Raw genomic sequence first — 22969 nt, 5'->3', positions numbered from 1 at the left:
CTGCACGTAGGCATGTAAGGGAAATGAATGCAACACAATTATAGTAATCAGTCATTAGTGAACGTTGTAGTTCGTTATTAATAATTATGTATAACAGGATATTGTAAAAATTAAGTTACGAAATTTTTATTAAAATGTTTCTTCCATACCGTTATATTGGCTGGGCTGCAAAAATATTCGTTGTGGGCCGCAAGTTTGACATGCTTGATGTAGAGTAGAGCCTTAGAGACTCAAGGTAAGGAGTCTGGAGGTTTTTGTTTTGTTTTTTATATATTTTACTGATTTTTTACAGAGAGGAAGGGAGAGGGATAGAGAGCCAGAAACATCTATGAGAAACATCGATCAGCTGCCTCCTGCACGCCCCCCACTGGGGATGTGCCTGCAACCAAGGTACATGCCCTTGACCGGAGTCGAACCCGGGACCCTTGAGTCCGCAGGCCGACTCTCTATCCACTGAGCCAAACCGGTTCTGGCGGAGTCTGGAGTTTTAAGTGTACTGAGAAGGAAAGGGAGTTTCAGTTACTGTATTTGAAAAGTTCAAACACAGCGCTGACTATGTCCTTGGACTGCTCTACGTGCTTTACAGCTATGCACTCAATCATTTAACAAGCCTATGAGATCGATGCCATTACCATCCCTATTTTACAGATAAGGGAACTGAGGCCCACAGAGATTTCATGACATCATCCCAGATGCTTGGATATAGCAGAGCTAGGACAAACTATCTGATGGATTTATTTATTTATTTTATTTTTTTGATATATTTTATTGACTTTTTACATAGAGGAAGGGAGAGGGATAGAGAGTTAGGAACATCGATGAGAGAGAAATATCCATCAGCTGCCTTCTACAAACTCCCTACTGGGGATGTGCCCCCAGCCAAGGTACATGCCCTTGACCGGAATCGAACCTGGGACCCTTCAGTCCGCAGGCTGACGCTCTCTCCACTGAGCCAAAGCGGTTAGGGCTGATGGATTTATTTTTAAAGTTCACTCTGGTTACAATGTGGAGGACAAAATGTAGATGGGCAGGAATAGTCCAGGCCAGCGATCATGGGGGCTTAGACTCAGGGATGACAGTGGAAGAAGTTAGAATGGCTGGTGTCTTACTCTGTTCAGATTGCTGTAACAAAGTACCAGTACTTTTACTTCTACAAAATGAAGCTTCTAACAGCAAAGAGATTATCTGTCATGTATTTTTATATAATTAAAATCATACCTTTTTCTTGGCAGAACCTTTGGATTTGCTTAATATGTGGCCACATAGGATGTGGACGATATGTAAGTCGACATGCTTATAAGCACTTTGAGGAAACCCAGCACACGTATGCCATGCAGCTCACCAACCATCGAGTCTGGGACTATGCTGGAGGTGAACACCACTCTCATTCTCGAATTTGGGTTCATTCTGTATGAAAACTTCTCTGTCAGAATCTCTCACAGCTTGAAACCTTTCTGACAGCTGTGGCAAACTCAAGCCCTATAGGGCACTATTTCCTATGACTGGTTTGAGTTGCACCTTATAAAGAAATTAATATTTGCACCTTAATATTTCCACTCTTGCCTTTCACTCTTTTTTAAATTCAAATGCTTTAGCTCACTTTTAAAAAAAATATATTTTTTTATTGATTTCAGAGAGGAAGGGAGAGGGAGAGAGAGATAGAAACATCAAGGATGAGAGAATCATTGATCAGCTGCCTCCTGCACGCCTCCCACTGGGGATTGAACCCGCCACCCGGGCATGTGCCCTTGACCAGAATCGAACCTGGGAACCTTCAGTTCGCAGGCTGATGCTCTATCCACTAGGGCTAGCTCACTTTTATTTTTATTATTATTTATTTATTTATTTTATTATTTTATTATTTTTAGGGATAGCTCACTTTTAAAGAAATACTGCAATTTAGATCTGTGAAAACAAAAATGTCAGTTAAAATAGTATGGGAGACCCTTTTCATTCTGAGAGAAATATACCTTGGTTGACTCATTCTTTTCTTTAGATAATTATGTCCATCGACTGGTTGCAAGTAAAACAGATGGAAAAATAGTACAGTATGAATGTGAGGGTGATACTTGCCAAGAAGAGAAAATAGATGCCTTGCAGTTAGAGGTAAGATAAGTTATTAGTAATTACTAAATAGCTTTTTACTATTCTAACTTGAAAGGTGTTTTAGATTTTTAATTTTGCCATTTACTCTGCATGTCAACTTTTTTTAAAAAGTTCTATTACTGCTATAAATGATTATTAGAATATTTTTATTCTGGTTTTCTTCCTTGAAAGTCTAAGTTTCACTGTGCCTTATTTTCAATGTGATATTCTGAGTTGTCTCAAGTTTCAGTATTAAGGTTGTCCTCTGTAGCTGCTCTAAAACTGGAAGTTAAGAATCTTTCTGTTGGCATTATAGTAACAGTTGTAAATTGAGCAGACTTGGTTGGAATGAGGAAACCTCAGTAGTATCTTTCCAGGGAGCTTTTCCCTATATATTGGCTGGCATTTTATGAATTTGATGCCTATATACATAAAGCCATTTTTGGGTACTCATATATTTGAAGAAACAACAAAATTAGCACAGTCTGTGTTTTCTCCATACCAGTAAATCCCGTCTACTGTAAAATTGATGTCATGTGCATTTAATGTTAATGAAGAAGTTTAACACAAGTCCTATTTTATATAAATTAAAAAATAATTGTTTTAAAAACAAATATCTTAACCTTGGGAGGAAATGGACATTTAAAAACTTGCTCATTTCCAGACTTTTAAGGTCTGATAGATCAGTATAATGGCCTAAAATAAGGCTTATGTTGTTACCGTTAATAAATTATATTGAAAAAATATTATATTGATATATCACAGTAGTTCACATCTTTTACATTAAGTTTTTAGAATGAGTAACCCTTCCGTAATAGTTAATAATAGTATGTCATTCAATGAATATTCATTGAGGGTTGCTGTCTGTCAGCCAGTCCTCCTGGTGGTGGGAATGTGGCATTAAACAAACTCCCTGCCCTCATGGAGTGTACATTCTAGTGACACACACGCATATTCTCCTGATTGTCCTTTCCCTCTGTTGCACTTTCAGTCTCTTCTCTAGAATGTGGTTAGATCTCTGCTAGTCTCCTAGAATAGTCTTTCCAAAATGCAGGTGTGATCTGACCAACCCTTGGCCCACATTCTCAATGTGATAACCCAGAGCCTTCCATAGACCCCAACTCTCCACACCCTACACCCCTGCCTTATTGGTACTTCTTCATCTCTGAAGAGACATATACATCACAGCTCACATCAAGGTCCAGTAGTTCTCTGGAACCATACCTCTCTCTTTATCTCCTCTTCCTGTCTGTTAAGAGCCCTCTCAAATCTCTTTCTTTCAGAAGTCCTACTATGTCCTACTGTCAGAAGCCATCTATCCTTTCCCCGCAGTTACACAGCACTGTTCATTCATCCATGTAATCAGGCAGCAAATGTTTCTTAACATCCAGCATGTGCCAGGCACTGAGGATATAGAAATAAAGATAGAACCCTTGCTTTCAAAGAGGCCAGTTGTGGAAGACAGGCAGATAAACCAGTAATTAAGTGCTAGTGTTATAAGTGCTATTGATAGGCATAGTGCTGTGGGAACTGAGAAAGGGGGCACGTAACCCAAGGCTGGGAGGTACAGGGTAGATGGATAACCTGATTTGAGTTACCCTTTGATTTAAAAACCATGAGGTTCTTTTTTAAAATACATTTTTATTGATTTCAGAGAGGAAGGGAATGGGAGAGAGAAACAGCAGTGATGAGAGAGAATCATTGATTGGCTGCCTCCTGCACGCCCCCTACTGGGGATCGAGCCCACAACCCAGGCATGTGCCCTTGACCATAATCGAACCCAGGACCTTTCAGTCTGTAGGCCTACACTCTGTCCACTGAGCAAAACCAGCACCATGTGGTTCTGAAAGTCAGTTTAAACAGGAACATATGTTTTTTTACTGCACATTTCCCTGTTTGTTCCTGACTAGATTGTAAGCTCCAGGAGGTCAGGAGTATAATTGGGGTTTAGTGAGTAGAGTGGAACCAAGGTGTAATATATATTTGATGGTTACTCTTACTCTTCTGTAGGCCATTAAAAGTAAGCTTTTAATTGGATTTCAGAGACTGACAACAATGACTTATGTTTTATTATTTATGTTTTCAGTATTCATATTTACTAACAAGCCAGCTGGAATCACAGCGAATCTACTGGGAAAACAAGATAGTTCGGATAGAGAAGGACACAGCAGAAGAAGTAAGTTTCTGGTTTAGTGACTGATGAAGTGCCACGTGGCATGGGCAATCTGATGTTGGTTTGGGAAAAGGCAGAGTACAGAGACAAAGGAATCTTTGAATCTTTCTTAGTCTGGTAGACAGGTAAAGAACTGTTCTGCCTCTAAAAAGAAACCTTTGTTCTATGTATGTCAGTTATGTTGCAGTAAAGCTGGAGTTAGGGGAAAGAAGAAAAGAAAACAATTTGGAATCATTTGGCTCACCTCAGTAACCTAACTCTAGGTAAGGATTCCAGAGAGAAGTGGTAAACACCTGAATTTTCATTATATTCGAGACTTAGCCTATGAAGGCACTATTGTGGGACAAGCTAGACCACAATGAGAATGAAATTAGTCAAAAAGGAAAAGGAAGAGAAAAAAGGCAATTGCAATCAACTAGGTATAGTATAAGAAGGGGAGAGAAGCAGACATGTATTCTCACCTAAGATTACTAAATCAAAAAGAATATATTAAAATCTTATTGTATACTGAGCTCTATACCAAACTAAGTTAAGGAAGAAATAAAATACCTGGCATGTACCTTAAAAAAAAGAAAGGAAAATAGAAATCTTGCATTTAAAAGCTTTAAATTTTGGGCTTGGGGTTTTATTTGGTAATTTCAATAAAGTTTTCTAGTGCCTTGTGTTATTCTATTTAAAAAATAGAAGTATATACATGAGAGTTTGTAATTTGAGTCAGCCAGTTGGTTTGTGAACTTGGGAACAGCTGCTTTGGGGAGCTGAACATGGGCCTCTGAGCCAACAAGATGTTACTTCTAGAAGTTGATGGGAACAAAATTGGGCAGAAATGCTAGAACTTCAATGGTAACCATGTTTCCTTATTGGTCTAGGACAGTGATTTTCAACTGGTTGTTCCATGGCACACCAGTGTGAATTTTTAAAACATAGAATACCTGACTATGCAGTCAAGGGCACGGACCTCTTTTCCCCTAGATCCTTGGTCGGCAAACTGCGGCTCGCGAGCCACATGTGGCTCTTTGGCCCCTTGAGTGTGGCTCTTCCTAAGCCTTAGGAGTACCCTAATTAAGTTAATAACAGTGTACCTACTTATATAGTTTAAGTTTAAAAAATTTGGCTCTCAAAAGAAATTTCAATCGTTGTACTGTTGATATTTGGCTCTGTTGACTAATGAGTTTGCTGACCACTGCCTTAGATTGGCAAATAAAAAAAATGACAACATCCAATACAGCAATAGCTGCCTGGTGTGAATGAATCAAAATGTATCCCCCCCCCCCCCTTTTTTTGTCAGATTGCAAAGCATACATTTTTGGTGTTCTGCAGAATTTTAGTAACTAGTTTATGTGTGCCATGAGATGAAAAAGGTTAAAAATTGCTGGTCTCAGGCAGTGTCTTCAGATTTTAACAAAGATGCCATTTTCAAAGAGATGCCACTCACTACAATATTTAAAAGAGAAAAGTGGTGTGGTTTTGGTTGAAACCTAGATGAAGGGCCCAGAGCTCCACCTGCTTGGTTTTCCCTTTGTCTCCAGCATGTACAAGGAGTTCAGAGGTTCCCAAAGAAGGAGGTTGAAAACCAGTGAGCACTGCAGGGTTCATGTATAATTAGGATGCTAGAAACCATTTTCTGAACCTATGGGCAGTATTCTTAATCCATCAATTCCCTTAGTATTAAATAAAGGCTTTGAGATGTTTTAAAATGATTGTCTTAATAATTTTGTGAATCCCCACCAGTAACTGGGTCTTCAGATGGAGAATGCAGAGCTGGGCCTGGGGCTCACCTCCAAGTAGCATTATCCTGGAGCTTAGCAGGCAGGGCCGAGCTCTCACTTTATGCCAGGCCCAGGGGCCCTGGTTTCTGGGTGTGCCTACAAATGAGGAGAAACTGGGTTTTTTAACATAAGGCTTAACACCAACTTTAAAATGATGTTTAGTTCAAAGTTCTTGATGAAATTCTTTACGACCCTTCCAAGTAATGGAAATGCCTTTCCAGAGGCACTCAAGTTCTGAATAGGGCTTGATTGGGTACATGGGGGAAGGACACACCTCTGACAGCACTCAGGAGAGAGCTGGCAACCCGAGCACCCTCACTAATGGGTTTTTCCACGGGCTATCCCAGCGTGACCATGAAGTGCTTCATGCAGACCCTTGAGAGCTAAGTTCAGGATTCTCTGCCTTTTAAGATTCTTTAGGATTAACTGCATTCTCTAACACATGCCCATGAAAAGTCCAGGCACAGGGGAGCTAAAAACTGTGAAACTTGTGTTTCCATTTAGGAAGTGGTAATATGGAGGCCCTAAATGAAAAGCTTGAAGGGCTTGAAAAGAATGCTTTGTTTTCTAATAACAAATGTTGCTTATCCATAAGGTAATGGATGGTTCAAGCCTTTTGTTCCTGCCACTGTCCTCCTTTTGCCCAGTTCTCTGCTCATTGGCACCTCCAGCATGTGCAAGGATTAACAGTAACCGACGTGGATCTCACTGACAGATACTCTTGTTCATGGGCCTCATAAAAAGTTAATGTGGGGGAGGGGGAGGGTGAAGGTTGAAATGGATTGTGAACTTCAGTTATAATACTATTCCTGTCCCCCAATGCCTTAGGTAGTACAATTATTCTAGCATGTGAGCAGAGTCTGTGGTAGAAAATGAAGCTCATCCCCACTTGAAGGTGCTTAGTTTTAACGGGGCCACATATGAAGAACACAGGTGCCGCTTTTCTCTCTGAACTCTAGACCCATGTTTTCAGACAGTTTTTCTCCAGCTGTGGGTGGGAAATGAGTTTGGTGGACCACAACTGGCATTTTTATTAAACAATAGGATAGGTGTAAAATATCAGAGTGCATCACATTTAAATATTGTTTTCCGAAACTCCTGTTTCAGTTGTGTCTTTTTATGTTCCTGGGTGTTTCTTACTTTGGGCTAATGGTCAGAAATGTTTTAAAAAGCATTAATTTAGCCCATTGTAACATCATCTATAGCAATATTAGAAAGCTTCTTGGTGTTGCTTGATATTTTTCATTTTGATTTAAATGTGTTCGGTTTAAGTCACTTTAGTGACCAAAACATTACAATTTTAAAAAAATATATATTTATTGATTTCAGAGAGGAAGGAGGAGGGAGAGAGATAAACATCAATGATGAGAGAGAATCATTGATCGGCTGCCTCCTGCACGCCCCCTCCTGGAGATCGAGCCCACAACCCAGGCATGTGCTCCCGGCCGGAATCGAACGTGGGACCCTTCAGTCTGCAGGCCGACGCTCTAGCCACTGAGCCAAACCAACTAGGGCCAAAACATTACAATTTGATTCCATTTCTGTCCTTTCCAATTCCCCTAAACTAACACGAGCCAGTTTAGGAGAAAATGTCAAAGGATTTAGTGGTCTTTTATGTTAAAGCAATATTGAGGAGAAAAATGAATACCAAACTAGAATTAAAGCAATTTTAAGGCTATTTTTATTTTTATGACATAGAAAAACTGTCAGAAATCTCCCTTTAATTGCATGCTTTTATAACTTAATGGTAGTTGGCTATAAAGTTAATTTCTCCAAAGTAGTTTTTTTCTTATTATTCAAAAAGGGAGACAGCTCTAGCCAGTTTGGCTCAGTGGATAGAGTATCGGCCTGCAGACTGAAGGGTCCCAGGTTCGATTCTGGTCAAGGGCACATGCCCAGGTTGTGAGCTCAGTCCCTGGTAGGGGCATGCAGAAGGCAGCCGATCAGTGATTCTCATCATTGATGTTTCTATCTCTCTCTCTGTTCCTTCTCTGAAATCAATAAAAAAATACATTTTTTAAAAAGGTGGACAGTGCTTTTACAGACCTATTAGGCCATATGGCAAGTGTTTAAAAAGGAAATGTTAAAAGCAATGGCCCTTTCTCCTGGATCTCTGCTGAGTTTAGAACTCACCCGGAGGTCACTTTTCTTTTGCTATAGAGAGGTTTAGAACTTGGCTTTGGACCCAGACTTGGGGTCCAGTCCTGGACCCACCACACTTTATTTAGCTGGGTAAACCTTGGGTATATTACCTCACCTTTCTGAAAGCCTCTGTTTCTGTAAAAAGTTGACATACCTAATCATAGGTGTATTATAAGGAGATACTACTTACAAAACACCTAGCAGGTGCCTGGGCCATAGGATTTAAATTCTCAGTTACTATCAGTTCCTATGATTATTGCCTCACCATTCACCTAGCCCCGTAGTCGGCAAACTGTGGCTCGCGAGCCACATGCGGCTCTTTGGCCCCTTGAGTGTGGCTCTTCCTAAGCCTTAGGAGTACCCTAATTAAGTTAATAACAGTGTACCTACCTATATAGTTTAAGTTTAAAAAATTTTGCTCTCAAAAGAAATTTCAATCATTGTACTATTGATATTTGGCTCTGTTGACTAATGAGTTTGCCAACCACTGACCTAGCCTCACTACTTCCTCTTTCACCTAATCTTCCCATGTTTTTAGAATGGTAGAGTTGAGGCATTTCCCAAATTTTCACACCTGAGTGAATCTAGTGTCTGCCTAGCTAGACTTCAGTAGACTCTTGGCTAGGATTGCTGCCATCTGACATAAAACAGCAGAATTTTTCAATTCTCATAAGTTTTGAAGACAGTGTAATAAGAATTAGTTCATATATATTGCCTTTATAAATGAACTCAATAAAACAAGAACCGATTCATGTACCATATGGCTTTATGGTACATGAGAAATTGAATAGTGAGTTGGGTTGGGGAACCCCAAACAGAATCAGTTATCACATCATTCTTAGAGTAGATGAGTTTCTTGCATTATTTGGATAATAGTTTTTGGAATGTAATCTCAGGAGGAGAAGAACGATGGTAAGTTGAGCATGGGAGGGGAGGCCCCGTTCCAGTGTCTCTGACAAACCATCTCCTGCTCTACTGCCTGGAACTGTTCCTTTACTTCCGAGCAGTTTCACTTGACCCTCAGCAGCTCCTGATCCTTTGTTCATCCTGGTATAGAGAAATAGTAACCAAAAAAAGAATTTCTCAAATATTTTATTCCTATTACTGGAGTTCTTTAAAATGATTATCTCACCTTTTCTAAAATTGGCTTGTCAAAGTTATACACAGGTAATTGGAAAAAAATTTTTTGAGAAATTAGCTCCAAAGGCCACACAACTTTGTCTTTGTGAAATGAAACTGATCTCTGTTTGCTTTTTCAGATTAACAATATGAAGACCAAATTTAAAGAAACAATTGAGAAATGTGATAATCTGGAGCACAGACTAAATGACCTTCTAAAAGAAAAGCAGTCCATGGAAAGAAAGTAGGTATAATTGGTCTGTTCTTTAAAGGAGGCATTTTATTGTAACAGGCAACATAAACAGATAATTTCCTTCACTCCTAAGGAAATACTCATTTTCAAGTGTATCACCAGGTTTTCAGGGGTCTATCTATATGTAGAGCAAACTTACTGTGACTTCCTTTTTATTAAAATCACGGTGTTTCATGCCAGATGGATGCTGTAGGGAATGCAGTGTTCTCTCCTGAAATGTGCAAATATCTTCTACATTTGCCTGTAGAAAGTAATTTCCTTGTTCCCAGAGCCTGAAGCTTCTCTGAGCCATGGTGGCTGAGAAATGATAGGAAAGAGACCGTGTCTAAGCTGGAGATGGCATGTGTTCTGACCTTAGACAGGAATTAAAGGCCAATGATATTGAATATGGAGCAAAAACCTCGTGAACAGCATGGCAAGACCATCACTCTACCCCTGCTATATGGGAAGATGGTTATTACTGATTGAAATTACTTTTCTGGTCTATGTTATATTCACAAAAATAACTGGATTTTTACCTCCAGACAAATGGGTAAAAAAATGTAAGGGTGATAATTGTTCCTTAAAAGTTTTTTAATAGACCTTTTATTGTGGAGTAAATGTAGATTTACAGAGGTTATAAGGTAGCACAGAGTTCCTGTATACCCTTCACACATTCCCCCAAAAGTTGGATTTTTAAAAATAATTTTTTATATATGTGTGGTAAAAATCTATATAACAAAAAACTTGTAACCATTTTTAAGTGTACAGTTCAGTGGCATTAAAAACATTCATAATGTTGTACAACTGTCACCACCATCTGTTTCCAAAATTTCTCATCACCACAAACAGAAACTCTTCACCAAAGGTTTAAAAAAACAACCACTGTGATAAAATCCCAACATTAGTAGAAATACAAATTAAAAATCCTCCTATACTTTTACCACCTTAATAAATTGAACTATATTAAAGAATTAAAAAGTGAAAACCGGAGGTGTTTTCCTAGATCCCAATATCTGGAAGTAACCATTATTTAACAGTACCAGTGAATATTTACTCTTACAGATCTGCTGTACCTATATAAACATCTCACATACACAGTCTTTTTTTTCTACACAATTAGAATAATACTACGTATTCTATTTGGTAAAATACTCTGGAGATTTTTTCCATGCTGGCACATTTTAGCTCTATCATGATCTTTGTAATGGCTGTGTAGTATTCCATTGTGTGTAGGTCCCATAATAATTTTTTAAATACATTTTTATTGATTTCAGAGAGGAAGGGAGAGGGAGAGAGAGATAGAAACATCAATGATGAGAGAGAATCATCCATCAGCTGCCTCCTGCACACCCCCCACTGGGGATTGAGCCCGAAACCTGGGCATGTGCCCTTGACCGGAATGAAACCTGGGACCCTTCGGTCCTCAAGCCATCGCTCTAACCACTGAGCCAAACTGGCTAAGGCAAACTTTTTGTTGTTGTTGTTAATCTTCACCCAAGGACATTTTTCCATTTATTTTTAGGGAGGTTGGAAGAAAGGGGAAGACAGAGAGAAACATCGATGTGAGAGAAACACATCAATTGGTTGCCTCCTGCACAAGCCCCAACCAGAGCCTGGGTGGGGAGCCTGCTACCAAGGTACATGCCCTTGATCGGAATTGAACTCGGGACCCTTTGGTCCACAGGCTGGCTCTGTCCACTGAGCCAAACAGGCTGGGGTGGTCCCATAATAATTTCAGGCAGTTCCCATTGATGGACATCTAAGTTGTCTCAAGTCTTCCACTATTGTAAACAACATTGTGATGAGCATCTTTCTCCATGTGTCTTTTCAGCGCATTCCTGAGTATATCTAGTTTACAGGATAAGTTCCTAAAAGTAGAGTAGCTGTATCAAAGGACCATGTGAAATTTCGACTTTCTAGTTAGCTCCAAGTTAACTCTGAGAATTTGTACCAGTTCCCACTCCAGTGCCATGTGTAGGAGTGCCTCTTCCCATGTGTGTGAGCTCTTTGGCATTCTGATACATAAAAATGGTGTTTAAATCTGTGGTTCTTTACTTATGAGTAATAAATGCAGTGAGGTCAGATCACTTGACTCTCCAAGAATGTAACTTTTCCTCATAACTTCTTTATCACCATTGTCCTTTCTGAAACCTATTTAACCACTACTGCAAAACAAGAGAAGCAGTAGAAGTTTTACCATAAACCATGAATCGCAGAATAGTTTCTGCTATGGAAAAATTTCTATGCCTAAAAATGAAAAATTGTCTTAAAGCTATACTTGGGTTAAGTAGTGCAAAATTCTTGCTTTGTGTAGCTGTTGCAGTGGTAGCAAACCAGTCTCCCTGAACAGGTAGGGAGGATTCCACCCTAAATGATTCTGAGATCATAGCTCCTCTGTTCAAGCTCACAGTAGATAAAGGTCTGTGTCAGCAAATGAAAAATGTGCTTTTGTCTTCCTTTGTTTTGTAAAAGGTGCACTCAGCTAAACACAAAAGTAGCCAAACTCACCACAGAGCTCAAAGAGGAGCAGGAAATGAACAAGTGTTTGCGAGCCAATCAGGTCCTCCTGCAGAACAAGCTGAAGGAGGAGGAGAGGGTTTTGAAGGAGACCTGTGACCAGAAGGATCTGCAGATCACCGAGATCCAGGAGCAGCTGCGTGATGTCATGTTCTACCTGGAGGCACAGCAGAAGATCAACCACCTGCCTGCTGAGACCCGGCAGGAAATCCAAGAGGGGCAGATCAACATTGCCATGGCCTCAGCCTCGAGCCCCGCCTCTTCCGGGGGCAGTGGGAAGCTGCCCTCCAGGAAGAGCCGCAGCAAGAGGGGCAAGTGACCTTTGCAGAAACAGGTGTCCCTGAGACTGTTTTCCCTGGCACGGCGAGGGTGTGCTGGGGCCTAAATGTGAGGGTGGGCCCGAAATAAGTACAAGTGAGGATCAAGCTGCAGTTGTTTGGATCTTTCATTTGCTAGTGTTTGGTGTAATGAATGTAGAGGGTTGACAACTAGGAGAACTGATGGAAAGGGGAATGTTTTAAATGGTGGCTGCTTTTTTCAACCTAATAGTTCACTAACCTCAGACATTCTAATGACCATTTTGCCTTCCTACTTGATAGATGCCCCAAATCTGCTGTACATTTTTCTGTTGTATTTATTGAGTTGGTGTTTTTGACATTCAGTTACGGGGTCGGTGGGTAACATTCCTAGTCCTAAAGCACCAAACCTCCCTGAGGTCATAGAAGCTGCCTTAGAGAGAGGTTTGCATTGGCTACTGAGGATTTATGAAAATTCCAGAGCATTAGTCTCATATCATTGTCATCCCTCCCTTCCTCTAGGGAATTGAAGGACTGGTTGAATGTTATATGAAAAGAGGCTGGGCCTGTAAACCAGGCACTGGCTTGTCTCCAGCAGCCATATCTTCTTGCCCCAGGGCTAGCCAGGAAAAACAACAATCCAGGGCAGGCTGAGTAGACCCAGTGTAGGAAAAATGGTGTTTCCACTTTGTTTATTTTTTCTTGCCTTTTTTTTCTTTTTTTAAGCCTTTTTTTTTTTTCTCCCAGAAAGGAAGGAAGAGGGAGAGAGAAACATCAATGATGAGAGGGAATCATTGATTGGTTGCCTCCTGCACACCCCTTACAGGGGAATGATCCCACAACCCGGGCTTGTGCCCTTGGCTGGAATCAAACCCAGGACCCTTCAGTCCGCCGGCTGACACTCTGTCTACTGAGCTGAACCGGCTAGGGCAACTTTGTTTGTTTTTGATGATTCTACACCTCCCCATGAACCTCAAATAAGGAGGAAACTTAATAGTGACTCCAAGACTCAAATCTCAGAATGAATTTCCTTGCATCTAGCAAGAATGAGCAGTCAGATTTATCATCCATGTGAAAATGTAGAGTGAGGCCTCTGACTAGCTGATTGTGTATTTTGCTGGAATCAGTATTTTTTGAATGTTTACAAAAGATTGGGCTGCATGTTCAGGTTGCGGCTAGAGGGAGCTTGGGCAGATTTTCAATTATGCTTTCAAGCTGTAACCAAAGGGTGTTTCTAAATCCAAAAATTAGAATTTTAACAGAGCCCCCTTTAAAACTGTCATATAATGCTTGTTGTAGGCCAACAGAGGGGCTGTGTACTTTCTCTAAAAACATAAACTCCAAATAATTCGTAATATGCAGTAATGAGCAAAATTACAATAAGAGCTGTTGGAATTTAGCTTTCAAAAGTGGTAAGTTGGATAGGTTAACAAGACATACTGTTACATGATGAGTTTGTTTTCTGCTTTATAATTAGCCAAAGTTCAAATTATCACATTTCAGAATTTTTTTAGCCAGCCTATGGGTAGGCCTCATCCCCTTTGACCTAAATGTCTTATAAGTTACTTGTTAGCACACCAACTGTATCGCTAATCACCATCCATTGTTGTGGGATGTGCTGCAGCATTCCCAAAGAACCTTACCTGTAACTTTGCAAAATGAATGTACTTAAGACATTCTCAATTTTTGGCAGACCGACTGTAAGTCCTCTTTGGACTTACCAGATATCTCAGATATCTTAGAGCAACAGTGGGAATGTAAAACATAACCTAATTCCCTTTCCTATAGAGATTCTATTTTATTTAAAATCTATTTTTACACTAGTTAGAATCCTGCTTTTTTGGCCAAGTACTTGTCTTGCATGTCTGACCTTGCAGAAGCTGGGGTGGATTGTAGCATACTAATGAAGAGAATTACAAGTGCTTTACAAAGCTTGCACACTCCTCATTTCTCTGTGATCACCTCTATCAAGCAGCTCTACCACCAGCTGGGAAAATGTAGATTTTCTGCATAGGTGGGATAAATGTTCTGGAAGCCTATTCCCAGAGAAATGAGCAAATGGGCAAATGTTTCCAAACTACTTGAAGGTTTCTAAAAAATGTTGCAGAAAATACAAATCTTATTAAGATATGGAAAGAAAATGTTTTTTAAAAACCTGTTAAAGAGTTATGTTTGAATTTGACAAAATTACATAAGATAGACACTGTCAGTGTTTTCTTCAGGGTGGAAATGAACCACTTAACATACCCATACTACCTTGAACAATGACATTGCATTAAAGTAACCAACTTTGAAATGATTCTGTTTCATGTGAAATTTGTGTGTCTCCTATTGACATTTGCTTGGGAGTTTATATCTAAATAATGTAAGAAAGTGTCAGTGGCCTGGATTTCAATCTTGCAACAATGTAGTGAGCAGCTAGATTATATTCATTTTTCTGCCCCTTTGCTCCCAACTTTCCTAACAATAAGTACCTGAACAGATACAGGATAGGAAAAATTATTTTAATTTGGAGGCTCAAGGTAGAAGACCCAGGCACAACTCTTGCAAACCAAAAGCAATGAATTTATACACCTAAGACTTTTTCCTAGGCCCGACACCATGCTGAGATTGTTTTATTTTTGGAAACTCACAAAATGTGACTTCCTAAGGATACACTGAGGCAGACCCCCTCCTTGCTTGCATAGTGAAAGTGTCCTCATCAAAAGGGCTGAGGAACTCCTACCTAAATAGCCAGCCAGCTGAGTGTGGAGAATTTGGCAGATCACAAATGAACGACCGTCTGTCATCACTTGGAAACCCCTCTCCTAGTGCAGTTGGGATCCACAAGCTACAAATACTACCCTTGAGATTTGGCTGCTTTATACCTGATGCCACATTGCTTGTGATGAAGTCCATGGGCTGATCTAAAAAAGGAAAGCCACTCACAGCATTTGAGGGAAATTATTTCGTTTTCTCCAGGATAAAACTGAATTAACTGTCGAGGTGATTCTGCTATGGTACTTCTTTCTTGGCAGCAGAAGGGCATTTTTCAGGAGTCTCCAGCCCTGACTCCTGCTCCTTCATGGCGCCGAGGGACAATTAAGCCACTCAAAGACATCACCTTTGGCGAGTTCAGGAAGCCACCAAGTAAGTGTTCCCTGGCAGGCCTCCGCGCTGGCCAGACTTCATTCTTGCCTGCGAAAATTTCTGAAACGGGAATCCCAGAATATCTACCTAGTGGCCTCACCAGCAGATGGAGCTTTTAAAGTTAAATGCTTAAATGACAAAGAGCGAAGTGGTAATAGGGAGAAAAGCCTTTCCCTTCAGGAACCCTGAGTTTTACCCCAGAGCCAAAGCCAAGTGTGTCCTCTGAAGTTGATTTTCCCCCAAACACTGTACTGCGGTCAGCTTGGAGCGAATGGAAAGCCAGTCTTTGGATTTGAGTTTTTGGGGACTTCAGGGGAACTTAATAGGGCTGCTTTTATTTTTTAATCTTTATGGGAGGGGTTGTGGCCTGTTTATTCTGGCTAATCTCATAATCTATTCCTTTACCTGCTCTTTTCATTTTTTAAAATTAATGGTAATCCTTTACCACTTAATGCTAACCTTACTTTGCATGCCTGAAACTTCACGCCCACCCCGGAATGCTCAGACACTAATCAATAATGGGTTCCATCAAACATTAAATTTGAAAGCTGTCGTTCCAGGAGCCAAAACTATTTCAGAGTCATTTTCTCTAGTACACTTTTGGAGCAGCCTCTCACTATAATTCGGAAGCTTAGGAGAGCATGAAAGGGGCACTGCATTGGTTCTTAATCTGGATTTTGCATTCTTGCTGTGGTAAAGAAGGCCAGGGAGAGATGAACAATCTGTTGTTTTACACAACATGATTGTGGTCCTTGGGGCCTAATGTTGAATTGCATCGGGTCAGAAACTTCTCACTGGATTCATCTGGAAAATGTGGTTTGGTACTTGGCACGGGGCTGCGCTGGTGCAGATAACATGCCTTACTCCAAGGCTAATTACCAAGCTCACTAAGTGAACTAAAGCCGTTTTGCTCTTTTGCAGACCAAGTTCTAAATCCCCTGACCTGAGACTCCTTTCAGACTCAGCCTCTCAAAATAAATGCAGAGAGGTTTGTCCAGTGGGTGAAGCCAATCAAAGTGTGAAATCATCTGCAAGGTCTTGGAGCATGAAGGTTTATGATACCCAGGATAAATCTACCCTAGCATATGACTGATGTTGCAGTTCTTTCCAAAAGATAACCCTATAGCACTGCACATAAATGTTGAATAGGAAAAACAGTTCTGGCTTGGCCTCCACATTTTTTGTTTTGTTTTTTAAATATATTTTTATTGATTTCAGAGATGGGGAGAGAAACATCAATGATGAGAGAGAATCATTGATCAGTTGCCTTCTGCACACCCCCTACTGGGGACCGAGCCCTGACCGGGACTCGAACCCTGTGGTTAGCTCAATGCTCAACCACTAAGCCACACCAGCTGGGCAGCCTCCATGTTTTTTGCCATCTTTGGCTGCAAGAAACAGCAGGTCCCAGAACAAATCTCCTCATTTAAAAAGGAAGAGCCCACCGAGATCCCCCTCTCCAGCTGTATCAATTCCTGATTGTAAATTCTCAATCCCTGGGTTGTGGCCCAATGAGCCAAAAGTTCAGATCTTCCCTAGGGGGTTGGGAGAAGGTGAATGCCATTAAAACAGTGGTTCTCAACCTTCCTAATGTCGCGACCCTTTAATACAGTTCCTCATGTTGTGGTGACCCCCAATTTCATTGTTACAAATTGAACATAATTAAAGCATAGTGATTAATCACAAAGACAGTATGTAATTATATATGTGTTTTCCGATGGTCTTAGGCGACCCCTGTGAAAGGGTCGTTCGACCCCGAAAGGGGTCGCAACCCACAGGGTGAGAACCGCTGCCATTAAAAGAACGAGTTGTTTCCGCCACTCGAGAAAACTTTCCTGTATCACTTGACATCATTAATATAATTATACTTAGCACCAAAAGACTTTGGGTGCTAACTGAAAAGAAGAAGCGCAAACTAATTTCTGGGCAGAAAGAACCGATCACTGAGAAAGACCTGGAAGAGAAGAAGAGTAAGCGGAAAATTTTAGGAGGAACGAGGGGAGTTGCTCTCTTGGACACATTCCAGCGGAAGGCGGATTGTGATGTATCGCACATAGCCAGAGGGTCCGCCAGCAGCATTTTCCAGGAATTAGCTTTTGTGAAAGACTTAGCCTTCATCACAGCTATGCCCACTCACACGCTCATTAGTTTATGCTTACCCTGAAACAGCCGGAACGGGTTTGCAAAAGGGACAGCAATGGAAGAGCCACGTCACAGCTTCCCCTCTCCCCCACCCCCACTCCACCTGTCCTCAGAGGAAAAAATTAAAATCCTCTTTTCAAAATGCACGCCTCAGGAAAACAGCTTCGTTGCATTTGTTTCCATGCTGCGGAAAATCAACACAAACTGGCTTGGATCCCAAACAGGGCCAACTGCAGAATGCTGAGATTCTGCAGCCAGGAAGAACCCGGAGGCCTCCTCCGGCCACCCTCCCCCCAGCACATTCGACTTCAATTATGTGGGAACATGCCTGGGCTGGGGGCTGCTGCCAGAACTCTCCTGGCCCTGCTAAAGGAGGCCTCGTGCTGCAGCCCAAAATCTTTCCTAAAAGTCCACACAGGATCTCTCAGTTGCTGCCAATACTTCACTTTCTCTTTGGCGAGATTCCTGGCTCTCTAGAGCCGGAGAAACTCTAAAGCTCTCCCCTGTGCCTTTCTCCCTCTATGTTGGATCCTCCTCTTCCTGCAGCCCTTTGCTCCTCACCGTTGTAAATATGCCTGCTTCTCAGAACCAGAATAAGCTCGAAAAAGATAACCCACACCAAGCCCCTCTCCCCATCTTCTTGGTTACCCCTCAGGAGAGAGCTGCCTTTTTGGTGAACTCTTAAAACCAGTGTTATTTTCACCTTCTGAGATAACATTCTTGTGGGAAGGGAGGCAATTGACGCTAAAATCCCTGATTGGATTATTCTTCTCCTGTGGGAGCCCCACTAGGAAAACCTAGAAGAACATTCCTATGAGAGACCTCATTTCCAGTGCTGGTTACCCCAGGTAGGCAATGTGGAGGGAGAGGGGCAGACCCAAAATCTCTGTTTCATTTGGTAGGACCCAAAGCTGATCCAGGCACCTGGCACTCACTGAGAAACCAGAGGCGGAAGCAAGTCCTGCCCTGTGGACGTTTGACTCCAAGCCTCGCTCCACTTCTTGGATTTCGAATCACTTACCCAACTACAGTTACGGTGCTGAGCACTTGCCATGTCCTGTGTTCATTCAATCCTCAACATCAGCCTGTGAGGTAGGTAGAGTTTGCCCCATTTAAAAATCGGGAAGCCAGGGCTCAGTGGAAGACAGTTCAGGACTCGACTGGCATTGACTTGAGGTCACATAGCTAATATGTGAGAGGGTGGTGCACAACCTCAGCATTCTCTGGCCCCCAAACCTGGGCTCCTCCCCTCCCTACTCCCCTAACTCTGGATCTTGGGAGCAGAAAGGACACCGTTCCCAGTGTCTGTTCTGTGGTTGCTTTAACTCAGTACATCTGCTTAACTAAGCTGGAAACTGAGTTAAGACCATGTTTGAGTAAATAAACCCATCCTGTATACTTACCCTCTTCACGGGACTTTCTGACTTCTCACTGTCTTCTGTCCCACTTCTCCGGGACCTGAGCCAGAGCTGATAAAGGAGGTTATAAACAATGCCAGTGGCTTTCCACACCGTGTCCAAAGGCTGGCTTTTGGGAAATCATTGCAATGCCTATTGTGGCCCCTTCACTCTGGGAGGCTTGGGGCCCAATACACACCAACCATTTAAGCTGACGCCTCAGTTCTTTTATACAGAGCTTCATGGAAACCAAGGTGCTTCCCTAGCTGGAAAAGTTGCTTCTAGAACAAAAGTCCAGACTTTTTAAGAGTGTAGACTCAGTTACTGCCTGCCAAGGCACTGTCAAACAGGCATAAACAGGCTAACTGGAAACTTTAGATTCTGGCACAATCAGCTTAAATGGTGGCTTCAATTTATTACAGAAAAATAGGGGAGAGAGAAAGCCTAGAACAAAATTGTTATAAACTACTGAGGGATATTATAAAGCAGTGCTAATTTGCAGGTATAAGTGGTATGTGTGTGGTGTGCAAATGTCTCCCAAGAGCTTTTTCTAAAATATTATAGCAGTCAAATTTAATTTATACTATAGATCCAATACCTATATTGTGTTATATAACTCTTATTTCTATTTATCCTACTTATAATTATATATTCTAAATGCTATAAAGTAATAACAAGAGTGTTATATTTTTAAAATACACAAGTATATTACTTGTATATTTTAAAATTCTTGAGATATAATCCTATATAATAAAGAGCTAATATGCTAATTAGACCGAACAGCAGAACGACCATCTGGACGACCTTCTGGATAAAGCCAGGGCTGAGAGGGCTGAGCCCCTTGCACAAATTTCGTGCATTGGGCCTCTAGTCTTATATAATAAAAGGCTAATATGCAAATTGACCAAATGGCAGAATGACTGGTCGCTATGACGTGCACTGACCACCAGGGGACAGAGGCTCAATGAAGAAGCTGCCCACTGGTGATCAGTGCACCAGAAGCCGGGCTCATGGCTAGTGAGCACAGCAGTGGTGATGGGAGCCTCTCCCACCTCTGCGGCAGTGCTAAGGATGTCTGACTGATGGCTTAGGCCCCCCGTGGGGGAGCGGGCCCAAACCATCAGTCGGTCATCCCCCAAGGGCTCCCGGACTGTGAGAGGCACAGGCCGGGCTGAGGGACCCCCCCCCCCCCCCCGCAGGAATTTCGTGCACTGAGCCTCTAGTTAATATATAATAGAATGCAGCTCTTAAGCGTTCCGTTGGATACGTGTTTTTTTTTTAATATATTTTATTGATTTTTTACAGAGAGGAAGGGAGAGGGATAGAGAGGTAGAAACATCAATGAGAGAGAAACATTGATCAGCTGCCTCCTGCACACCTCCTACTGGGGATGTGCCTGCAACCAAGGTACATGCCCTTGACCAGAATCGAACCTGGGACCTTTCAGTCCGCAGGCTGACGCTCCATCCCCTGAGCCAAATCGGTCAGGGCCGTTGGATAAGTTTTGACAATTGTATACAGCTGTGTGATCACCACCAAATCAAGATGTAGATCATTTCCACCTCCCTTTAAAAGTAGGATGTTTTATTTTTAAAGCAGAAAAACAGAGGAGAATTAAAAGCACCCTTATCTCAAGAGAGAAAATCATTATAGTGCTTTAATAGTGTTTCTTCCAGCATTTTCTATGCATATTGTTTTTAAACTAGAGGCCCGGTGCATGAAATTCATGCACTCGGGAGGGTCCCTCAGCCTGGCCTGTGCCCTCTCACAGTACGGGAGCCCTTGGGGGATGTCCGACTGTCACGTAGGCGGAGAGGCTCCTGCCACCGCCACTGCTCTCGCCAGCCATGAGCCCGGCTCAGGGCTTCTGGCTGAGTGGCACTCCCCCTGTGGGAGCACACTGACCACCAGGGGCAGCTCTGACCACCAGGGGCAGCTCTTGCATTGAGTGTCTGCCCCTGGTGGTCAGTGTGCATCATAGCGACTGGTCGTTCCGCTGTTTGGTCGATTTGCATATTAGCCTTTTATTATAGGATGGTTTATTTGTCCTTTTAGTAATTACTTTAAGGCCTACTAAGTGCCAGACACTATCTAGATTTGGAGGATGAAGCAGCAAATATAACAGTCCCAGTCATTGCCATCCCCAAAACAAACAAATTTCTAATAGTAATAAATGATAGGAATAAAAATGACATGGTGTAAAGAGATAGAAGGGCACGGCTATTTTTAGGTAGGCTAGTCAGGGAATACCTCCATGGTCGATTATATGCAAATAATAATAATAATAATAATAATAGAAACTTTAAAAAAAGCTTAATTCGGACTTCTGTCCTCCAGAACTATGAGAGAAGCAACTTCTGTTGTTCTAAGCCAGCCGTGGGCAAACTACGGCCCGCGGGCCAGATCCGGCCCGTTTGAAATGAATAAAACTAAAAAAAAAAAAAGACCGTACCCTTTTATGTAATAATGTTTACTTTGAATTTATATTAGTTCACACAAACACTCCATCCACGCTTTTGTTCCAGCCCTCCGGTCCAGTTTAAGAACCCATTGTGGCCCTCGAGTCAAAAAGTTTGCCCACCCCTGTTCTAAGCCCTTCAGTTTGTGGTACTTTGATATCTCAGAAATTAGCACACTAATCTTTGCTTCTGTTCCCTCTGACAGCTATTCTTTTCCACCTCGCCAACTCCTATTCCCATCGTCAACTTTAAACTCTGCTGAAAACAGTTATAAAACCTATTAATGGTTTTCCTGGATCTCAGAATAAAATCCAAAGTCTTACCTAAGCCTACAAGGTCTTGTGTGCTCTGGCCCTGACCTGCCTTTCTAATCTCATCTCATTCCACTCTCCTCCTCGATTTCTTCCCAGCTACCTTGAGACGTACATGGTGTATTGCTTTGTTAGGGCCACCATAACAAAGGGCCGCACACTGAATGATGTAAACAACAGAGAATTACTGTCTCACAGTCTAGAAGCCAAAAGTCTGAGATCAAGGTGTTTACAGCATTGGTTCCTCCTGAGGGCTGTGGGGGAAGGCTCAGCTCCAGGCCTCTCCTGGCGAGCAGAGATCTGGCCAGTATACCACCAAGCTTGCATCAGCAGTGTGGTGCAGAGGTTTGTGCCTGGGCCTGGAGTTAGCCTGCCTGGGTTCAGATCCCAGCGCTGCTACTGCTCGCTGAGTGATCTAGGGAAAGTTATTTGACATCTCTGATGATAAAAATATCTGCCCCTCACAAGATTGTTGTGTTAGTGGCTCCTGTCCTGCTCCCTGCTGGCCTCTGTGCTTATATCTGTCATTCTCCCCCAGCTAGACAACATGCATTTTGAAAGCCGGGACCATTTTCCTTTATCTGCACAAGGCTTGGTCCAGAGAATCCTTTCAACGCAGCACTGCTGGAAGGCATGAAGGAACCAGCACAGGCTCAGCAGATGAAATCAAGCAGACTTTGCATGATTGAAGGCAAGTAAGGGGCATCCTCACCTGTGTGATGCTGGCACCTAGCACATCCCCTGGAATGTATGGGGGAATGTACGGTAATAACCGCTGGCAATGTATTGGAAAGGGCAATAAGGAAAATGCCTGAGGGACTGAGAAAAGGGCAAGGTGATTATGACTGTGCATGCCTGGAATGGTTTAGGGACGTGGTGGCATTTGGGATGAACCTGAGAGGACAGAGCTTCTGGCCTGTCTCTATCTGGAATGCTAAGGCAATTTTGGAGAGTATTGCTTTGGGCAAAGTCTGTGTGAGTTGGAGGAATGGATGTGTGAGATGCCTTCAGCTGCAAGTAACAGAATCCCGACTCAAAATGGTTCCCACAATGAGGGGGTTTATTATCTCACAAGGCAAGAATGGAGGTAGGTCAAGTTCTGGATTGATTAAATGAGCGGCTTAGCAACCTTACCAAAGACCAGGTACAGAAGCGCTCTTAAGACACTTTCCTTCATTCCATGAGGCCAAGTATG

The 22969-nt window shown here is 42.0% G+C and overlaps 1 protein-coding gene across 8 annotated transcripts in view; it reads left to right on the top strand.

The window, feature by feature from the left end:
- BRAP (BRCA1 associated protein) overlaps positions 1–22455 on the top strand; it is a 38181-nt gene extending 15726 nt beyond the window's left edge. For 2 of the 8 annotated variants that reach the window (XM_023762691.1, XM_023762695.1), the window contains 6 exons: positions 1233–1371; positions 1997–2106; positions 4172–4261; positions 9429–9532; positions 11996–12351; positions 15354–15451. In XM_023762691.1, the coding sequence (XP_023618459.1) occupies positions 1233–1371; positions 1997–2106; positions 4172–4261; positions 9429–9532; positions 11996–12351; positions 15354–15421 (867 nt within the window). In that variant the 3' untranslated portion in view covers positions 15422–15451. Of the gene's footprint in view, positions 1–1232; positions 1372–1996; positions 2107–4171; positions 4262–9428; positions 9533–11995; positions 14636–15297; positions 15318–15353; positions 15452–22312 lie in introns of those variants that run through there. The other 6 variants (XM_023762693.1, XM_023762692.1, XM_023762694.1 and 3 more) reach the window with 6 other exon arrangements.
- The last annotated feature ends 514 nt before the right edge of the window (positions 22456–22969 follow it).

Source organism: Myotis lucifugus, unplaced genomic scaffold (genome assembly GCF_000147115.1).
Source record: "Myotis lucifugus unplaced genomic scaffold, Myoluc2.0 scaffold_256, whole genome shotgun sequence".
NCBI classification, from domain to species: domain Eukaryota; kingdom Metazoa; phylum Chordata; class Mammalia; order Chiroptera; family Vespertilionidae; genus Myotis; species Myotis lucifugus.
Note: the sequence above shows the minus strand (reverse complement) of the source record. Positions and strands in the feature narration are given on the sequence as shown.